The following is a 9379-nucleotide window of genomic DNA, read 5'->3' as shown; positions in this document are numbered from 1 at the left end:
CAAACAACAAGACAAACTCTCCCAAACTGTAAGGCAAACACGAAACAATGGCTAATAGACTGTATTCTCCAAGACAACATGGATATCTTTATTTGTTTTTTTACTTTTTTATTCACTGAAACATGTGATTTTGTCTGTCTCTTTTAAATAATGCCTCCATAGCAGCCATATGAACAACAATCGATCACGTTGGCCCAGACTGAAATATCTCAACAGCAACAACAAGTAGATTCATTACTGAGGTTCATGATCCTCAGAGGATGAAGACTAACAGCCTCAATGATCACCTGACTTTTCCTCCAGCAGGTTAAACACATTCGGGGCTTTTAGTGAAATGTCTCAGCAACTACTGGATGAATTACCATTAAATTTGACATTCACGTCTCCTTAAGGATGAACTGTAATACCTTTAGTGAGGACTCAACTTATCGTCTAGCGCCATCATAACTGAATACATTTCAGTTTGTCCAATACAGCAAATGTAACATTCCCACTCGCGAGTAATGAGTAAGAAAAGTTGCATATGTTTAAGGAGGGAGCTGCACAACATCTGATTGCCTCAAGTGATGTCACGTGAGTTAGAGTTGGTTGGTGCTCAAAACTTTAAAGTTTAAAAGTGAAACAAAAAACCTGCATTTGACAAACGTAGGGCTCCCTATCTCTTCTTGAGGCTTGAGGATACATTAGTCGCTGCTAGCATTAAAATCCCGGACCGAACAATCAATGGTCACGCTGCATTGTGGGTAATGTAGGCACCAGTTTTGGACAGAAAAAAAGAAGAATGTGCAGAATAAAAAAACATCATTTGTCTGGTCCTGCTTTTTTTAAACTGGCCCTCCAGAGTCTGATGATGTTATTGGAGAACAATGCTGATCTCCATCTTATCTCCATCTTGATAAAAGGAGATAAATTGTATTTTATCACTATATCAGAATGTCACTAAATTAAACCAAACCAATATATGATTTCAACAGTACTGTATTTGTCTCCTAACAGAAGATACAGGAAAACAATAGTTGTATATTTTACTACTTACAAACCTTCTATCAGTTATATATATATTCATTTTTCCATCATAGTAAGACTACAAGCTGAGTCCATCTTTCTCTTGCTCTCACCAGGGACAACAAATGTATTATAAAGAGGCTGGCTCATGTGGTTCTCAATCAGCTCCCCTGCTGAAAAGTTTACCAACAGCCAGTAGGAAGGGAATCAATAGCGCGCTCCGGCTGCATCCAACACCTCAGCTGTTCACATTTCCTTCACAACACAGATCAATCAGAGCACAATAATAAAACACATGACTAAAACTGAGCTCTCGGGTACGCTGACTGAAAGGAAATCTCACCCCCTAAATGATCAAACCTGTCTTACTTCATATTCTCATTTATATTCTGCATACAAACAATCTGTGATATATATATCGAACACTGAGCTCTGTCTCATTAATAACATATGAATGTAAAATCTGTACACTGCTCTGGTCAGGACCCCCAAACTCTCAATACAGTGTACAACGTAAATAAAACATCAAGCCTCTCCTGCATCTTAAAATTCCAATTTCAACCTAAACATCCAGGTCTGGGACCGGACAAATCTATATCCCGAAACCTGCTGTGACTCCCATCTGACCGACCCAGTGGCGGCCCCTCGTTAAGACTCATCTGTGGGTGCTAACGATCACACTCTGCCTGGCCTTGTAGGCAGCCAGGCGGGGGGCCAGGGGCCTCTATAATTGGTTTTTGGAGCACACCAGCTGTTTCATGTGCCCGCACACAGCAGTCCCCAAAGGAGGAGCAGAGGGGTGCTCCCCCATCACGCCCCCCACCTCCTCCATCTTCAACCTCCCCCTCCTCCCATGGTGGATGAAAGACTGCTGCCAAGGAGACAAATAGACAAGTGGAGCTGCTGCTGATGGGGGAAGCCACATGTAACACACTTATAAATACACAATATAATACAGAAAGACTCATATGTTTTCTTTATAAAAGAGGGACAAACTAGGCCCCAATAATTATTGACTATTAATGCTTTTATTAAATATTTCCTCAAAATTAGACAAATTTAAAGGTTGTCTTCTTCTTCTGGTTTTTTGGAGAGTATTTTCATACTTAATAATAATAAAATCATTAAAATAAAGCAAAGAAAAACATAAATAAACAAGAGATATTTTTTTTTTGCATAGTACAACTGAATAAATAAATAAATCTTTAAGCAATTTTACACACTTATTTCCTAAAAAAATCATATTCTGAGCAATTAAAAGAAGGGGGGGTATATAGTATTAACAATAATTTACAGGTCATATCTGTAGATGGTTCAAAACATCCGACACGTTTTGCTTTGTACTGATGGTGTGATGATTATTTGACCAAAGAATCAAAGTAGGAAAATTAAAATTAAAATGAAAGTAGGAAATGATGTCATAAGTAATCCACAGACATAAGAGAAATTATTTTGTTGTTTTTCTTCATACTGTTTGTAAACAATGTTTTTCATGTCCCAGTTTCACATCACAGGTGACAGGTTTCATTTCAGATATTGATTGAATTATTTTATGTTTTAAAGGTCCAGAGTGCAACATTAAGGACGATCTATCGTCAGAAAGTGAATATAATGATCATAGGTATGTTTTTATTAGTGTATAATAAGAATCGTTGTATTTTTGTTACCTTAGAATGAGCTGTTTTTATCTACAGAGGGAGCAGGTCCTCTACTACAGCGTCCACCATGTTGAACCATCATGTTTCTACAGTAGCCCAGACCAGACAAACCAAACACTGGCTGTAGATAAACAGACAGAAAATGTTACTTTCTTTGCACATTTTTGCACAAACACTGAATTGCATTACTAAGCAGCTAAAACCTCTCAAAAATCTTAATTAAATGTAATTTTAGTGTAAAATTCCCAAGATGTTTTACACACTTTTTCCACTTTGTGAAGAACAATCTGGGTAAAAGATTGAGTACTTTTAAGTAATGAAAATTGTCACTTAGGCCCACAAACAGACACACACAGTAAGCTATTTAACCCCAAGGTGCAGACATATCAGCCTACACGGGTCTCCAGGGCAGAGTGAAGGTGCAGGAAAGTGGATCATCGCTCTGTCTGAAGGGAACAGTAAAGTAAATTACTGTCCACTCAGAGATGACTGGAACCAGACGGGGGAGTGTTTCCTCTGTTATCTCATTAGGAGAATTAAATATATGTGATCCATTTGGTTGTTTTTTCCAGGAAAAACAGTGAGTGCTGGAGTTGAGAGTCAAAATACTGAGCTATAGGTAGATGTGTACATATATCCTGTGACAGAGACAGAAAAGAAGATGGAGATCAATACAAAAGTGCCCAAAGCCATCCTCTGTTGTTCCCTGACCCCGTATCATTTTACCCCAAAGGCTCTGCATTCACAAAGGCTTTACCTTCCCATAAAGGCACATGCTAAAGATACAACATAATCTCTAAATAATGGGCCGTTAACTGCAGTTACATTTGCTTTATGCATTTTCCCAGACAGCATGCACGTCTGCTGAAGTTTCACACAGGGATACAAACATTGTCGATTGTGTGTTTTCTCTGTTTTTTTTCCTCTTGTCTCTACATGCCCGGTAGTTTTCTGAGCCTCAGGTTTCACCTTACAGGTGAGGAATGATCTGTTTTTCTCCACTTGGTTGGGATTGTGAGTGCGTGTAACCCTTTGAGGAGTATTTATCCTTTAATTCTGTGACCGTCACTTCATGTTGTCAACAGAAAATACAGTTTATAGGTAAGTATTGCCTCTCAGCTATGTGTTAATGGGTTAACAGGCAGTAAGTCACAAAACGTTGCAACATTTCAAAGTGTGCAAAACATCCACTTCCTTCAGTTGGCAGGATTTTAACTATGATTTCCTGCCTCTAAGGGTCACTTCTTAATCTCAGAACTGGCCGTGAAATTAGGTCTCTCCTGAAATAACAGGATCAATAAATAGCTCAGCAGGGAGTTGCCGGCATTCTGTGGATTTTATTGATTTCACATTTCTTTTATTCACATAGTTTCATGACTAATGCACAAACACCCTCTCATTAGTTATTAACACTTTTCAGGCCAATGTAGTGTTTTTTATCACATAGATGCTATCAAGCAGCTCATGAGTCACTGTACTCATGTACTCATTATTTTCCACCACTGATCTTTAACCACACTGGGTCTTTATTTATTTTGGAGGAAAAAGAGAAATGAAGCAAGAGATACGAGATATGAGCTAAAAGGCAAGAACGTGCAGATAAGATGTTAAAAAGCTGCTTTAGGTAAAGTTTAAAATGCAGTTTTAGTCTTTCAGTCAGGTAAACAACATAATTCATTGGATCTGAACAGTGTGATGATTGTGTTGGTGGTGCAGGATGAGCTGACTGTATCAAACACTGTCAGTATGGATTCTCCTCTAACCCTATGACCTGCATTGCAGAGGCAGTTTTTTCGCTGTGTGGCGATAGTCGTAAGTTTAACAATGCTGTTGGTTAGTTCGACAGCGAGGTATCATTGCGGCCTATTTTGTCTAAATAATGTGTATTATATTGGATTATAATTATTATAATAATGTGCAAGCATCACTTTAATGTTGCAGATGGTAAAGGAGGAGCTAATTTGAATATGTTATACACTGCTTGGCACTTTCTATTAAAAGTAGAAACACTATAGTCTAAAAATACTCCATTACAAGTAAAAGTCCTGAATTCAAACTTAAATATTATCAGCAAAATGTACTCAACTTAAAGTCAACTGTGCAGAATGGCTCCTTTCACAGTGTCATATTATTACAGAATATTATATTTTTCTGTGTTTATCACTAATGAATCCATGAAAGAGCATTTCAATGTTGTAGTTCAATCATGTGGGGCAAATGTTAGATACTTCGTATACTACAGCGTAGATTTATAGTGTTGCATCTATCATATAAACATATCATGTGTTTTTTAATGTAAAATAAATGCAGGTAACGAGTTGCACACACACACACACACACAGTATGGTCCTGTTATTCTGTTTGGACGAGGGGGCTGTAAACTACAACACACACTACAAGATCAGTCAACAGTGTGTTTGAACACAGGTTGTCACATGACTGGTCCTTTCAGGTATAGAACAACAGGCTATAGAAAGGAGTGGCACTCTGGTTATACAGCCTATACCTCTCGAAGCAATTGGTCAATTGAATGACAGGCTCGGCTCCGGCTGACCTACAAAACAAGTAACTACAAGTTAACCCACAGGAACAGAAGCAGTAACTTGAAACATGTTCAAACTTTTACGCACAGAATCAATTAGGAGTTTGTGCTCGGACTTTATCAGTGGCAGAAATATTCACACTTTGAATAAACACTTAGTCTGCTGCACTCACATTGTCTCTTATCTCTTATTCCAAAAGTAGGAGTGTTCATGGTGATGAAGGAGCACATCAGGACATATAGCCAACGTCCAAATTAAATGTGTTTGCATGTATGAGAGAGAAATTAGTCTCTTTTGGGTCATTATGCTGCTTTTTTAAGATTTCTTAAACTGAGATTAACTGCATTGCTTGAGTAATGGCTGGGAGCTAAACTGCATAGCTGGCTTAACTTTGCATGTAAATGAGCTCAAAGCTGCAGTAGGTATCTAGAACATGAACACAATGTAAAACATTTTGCATCCCTCGCTTCTGCTTGGATTATTCAGTTAACACCCACAGCAGAGCAGAGGGAGTTGGCCTCCCCTCATAAATTACTCCCCCACTGGTTGTGATGTGATGTTAAAGCTTATATTTAATTGTATTTTAGGACTATTGGTATTTTTATTAGAGTTTAGCTCTGGTCTGTGTAAATGTTATCTCTAAATGTACAATTCAAATACCAGTTTAACACAGACAGTAAAGCAATCATACTTTAAATTCATAGGTTACACTTTAACTTTATCTGTAGGCTGATATGGGTCATAGTCATGCTAGGCAAAATAAATCATACACTGTATTCCGGTATTTATTTTCAAAATAAAACTCAACTATTCATACTAATGCTGAGCAGTTATTTTAATGAAGTGTCTCTTCAACAACTTATGGTGACAAACCAAAAAGGTTGCTTTAATCCATAAAAATGTTTTGTATTTTATAAGCTTATGCAATGTATTATCTTAATCTTAAAAGTAACTGGTAACTAAAGCTGTGAAATCAATTTAGTGGAGTAAAAAGTACAATATTGGTGTCACGTGTTGTCAAATTTAACCTATTAATTCGGATTAAATAAAAAAATAACGCATTAAAAAGCAGAGATTAACACTTTAATTTGATGATCTGTTATGGCCACATTTTACACTAAGTGATAGACTTAAGTTCAATGAAACAAGACATGTAGCCTATTTGGAAAAAAATAACAATTCTGCGATGGCGAAGGCATCACATAGTTGTCCAATATTCATGAGTGGATGGAATAAGGGATACTTGTAGTCGTCTCACCCTGTAGTCTGTGAGCCAGTGCTGATTCAGAGGAAGGGTCACTGAGAGGGAAGATCTTCTGGACCACAAGCAGAGAAGTTGAACGCAACAAGTTGATCTGCAATTAAGGAGACAAAGACTTCCTCATTCAACACAGGAGAAGACACAGCCTTAATACACCCACACCAACATTGATTACATGTCACTGAACAGACGTCCTGCTTCCCCCCTTCACCTTCTCCAGGATCATCCCGGGGATCACTGATATCAGACACACCCTGCTCATTAAAGTACCATTAACGCAACTAACATATTAATTAATTAATACCTCCACTATCTGTCTGTCAACATGATACAAAAATGACTACAACAAGGTTACTAACATCCTAAAAAAACATCTGGGCATAAATTAAGAGTACACCCACTTCTTCAGGCCCCACTAGAAGCATACAAAGGGGGGGAAAAAAGAAGTAAAATCTAATTATACTTGAATAAAGTACTTGAGTAAATATACTTGTTGCATTTCACCACTGACCAACAGAATTGAACGTCGCCATGCTTTTATTTTGAAGGTTCCGGTGCTCAGCCTCTCTAAGCTGCGCTCACTTGCTGTCTCACACTGTGCTGATATATATATTACAGCCTGTCTCACCAGGAAGACATCTCATTACGTTGACAGCAGGCTCCAAACAAACCTTCCGTCTTCCTCTGCGCGGTGGAAACATGTGTGAGGGCCTCCTGGACAAGCTCCATGTGTGGTTCAGCCGGGCGCTCCTCGGAGCCTTGTCCCTGCTCTTCCAGCTGTTCTCCCCTCGGAGACCGGCGGTGTCCGGGAAGAAGCTCCCGGCCGTCAGCAACCCGCTGCTGCTCCTGTCGGCGACGCAGCTCGCCAAGAAGATCCGGCGTAAAGAGGTGTGTACCCGAAGTGGCGACTGCTGCAGGACACACAGTTTGTTTACCTGCAGTAGTCTCTTCTTTAGGTTATTGTTTGTTTAGAATCACTAAAGTTACACAAGCCGTTGTTGTGATTAGCTGCACTGTAGATTTGTTCTTCCTTTCCTTGCAGCTTGATTTTTTTTAATAACAAAACGCTCTTTACAGCCTCTGCTCAACTCTCTGGAGGTCTTTTTCTCCCTGGAGTTCATTTTCTTGTGCAAACCTCCAGCTGTGTAATAACATACAGCTTCCTATCATTAAACACACAACATAAAGTGGGGATAGTAAAATCCTACAGTGACATACAGAAACCCGGCTGCAGGTGCTGTATTAATGTTAATAAAACACGGGTATATGTTTAATATTGCATTATTGTTGTAAGGCATCCGCAGTATATTGCAGAGGGGGAGACACAGTCGATTAAGCAGTTAATCAATCAATTAGTCGATCATTTTGATAATAAATTGTTCATTTATGTTATTTTCAAAGGCACAAATTCATTAGTTTCAGCTTATAAACTATAAACTTATGTGATAGATCGATTTATTACGTTATAAACATGTTTTAAATGAATTGATTATAATTAGAACAGTAATCTACCATAAAAGAGTATAAATCTACTCATTTACAAAGAATAATCTTTTCCTTTTCTTCCTCCCAATTTGTAGGACAAGTTGTCTGACTTGTTTTTCTGGTCTGTGACTCAATATGTGTGTGTGCGTGCGTGTGTGTATGTCTTATATATTCTATATTTTGTGTTTCTGCAGGTGTCAAGTGTTGAGGTGGTTCAGGCTTACATAGACAGGATCCAGGAAGTCAACCCTCTTGTGAACGCTGTCGTAAAAGACAGGCAAGAAAGACTCATTCCTCCCAATCTGATGCTTTTACTTTGATCTTTTACTGCTTGTTGAGTCGATTAATCGATCGGCAGAAAATGAATAATCGTTTTGCTTCTCAAATGTGAGGATTTGATGCATTTCTTTCTTGTATAAGATAGTAAACTTAATATTTTTGGGGGTTTTAGACTGATGTTTGGACAAATACAGACATTTAAAGATGCTACATTGGGCTGTTGTAGATTAAAACAGGCATTTATTACTATTTGAATCTAGAAAATAATCATTAGCTGCATCTCTATTGTGCTCTTATGTTTATTTATTAATAATTATTTCTAATCTCCTTTTAACTTTACTGTACAAAGTGTACGTATTATTAGTATTAGTTGCCATATTTACAGTTTCCACTATAATCAATTTAAAATCGAGCCTTTTTAATCAGGAATTAAACAGAATTGGGTCAAATAGTTTACTTCTCCCTCCGTCCAGGTTCGATGCTGCCCTCCAGGAAGCGGCTCAGGTTGACAAGCTGATCGAGCAGGAAACTGGTGGAGAGGAGGTGCTGGAGGACCGACTGCCTTTACTGGGAGTCCCACTCTCTGTCAAAGAGTCTTACTGCCTCCAGGGTAAATTCCAGAAATCTGATCTCCTGTCAGTCATTTGAAACCAGGCGCTTTGACTACCTACAACAAATAATGTGTAATAAAGTGTTTGAGCCAATAGATGCACCCTCACCCACTTTCTGTTCAGTGGAGACATCGTAACTTGAACATGTTGTGCTCAAGATAAAAATCAGCATTTCTAACAAATAAAAATGACTTTTATTTTCTGTCTTACAGGCATGCCCAACACTACAGGTGTGGTCTCCAGACGAGGAATCGTGTCCACCGTCGACGCTCCACCGCTGGTCCAGCTGAAGAGAGCGGGGGCCATCCCGCTGGGCGTCACCAACACGCCTGAGCTGTGTATGTGGTGGGAGACCCACAACCACCTCTACGGCATCACCAACAACCCGTACGACCTGGAGAGGATGGTCGGAGGAAGTTCAGGTTAGCAACTGTTGGTTAAACATCACAGTGGTGAGTTGATGGGTTTATTTAGAACTGCTTATTGTTGGAGTGGCCCTCCCTGATAATGATATTACACTGCACACACACACACACA

At 38.9% G+C, this 9379-nt stretch overlaps 1 protein-coding gene across 1 annotated transcript in view; it reads left to right on the top strand.

The window, feature by feature from the left end:
* Window positions 1-7068: 7068 nt before the first annotated feature.
* faah2b (fatty acid amide hydrolase 2b) overlaps window positions 7069-9379 on the top strand; it is a 7825-nt gene continuing 5514 nt past the window's right edge. The window contains exons 1-4 of the mRNA XM_035675346.1: window positions 7069-7355; window positions 8147-8229; window positions 8705-8841; window positions 9055-9264. Of these exons, the coding sequence (XP_035531239.1) occupies window positions 7167-7355; window positions 8147-8229; window positions 8705-8841; window positions 9055-9264 (619 nt within the window). The 5' untranslated portion in view covers window positions 7069-7166. The remainder of the gene's footprint in view (window positions 7356-8146; window positions 8230-8704; window positions 8842-9054; window positions 9265-9379) is intronic.

This window comes from Morone saxatilis, unplaced genomic scaffold, assembly GCF_004916995.1.
Source record: "Morone saxatilis isolate NCDOM2014 unplaced genomic scaffold, NCSU_SB_2.0 Contig4, whole genome shotgun sequence".
Lineage (NCBI taxonomy): Eukaryota > Metazoa > Chordata > Actinopteri > Moronidae > Morone > Morone saxatilis.
The sequence above is the reverse complement of the archived record's forward strand: the minus strand, read 5'-3'. Positions and strand labels throughout refer to the sequence as shown.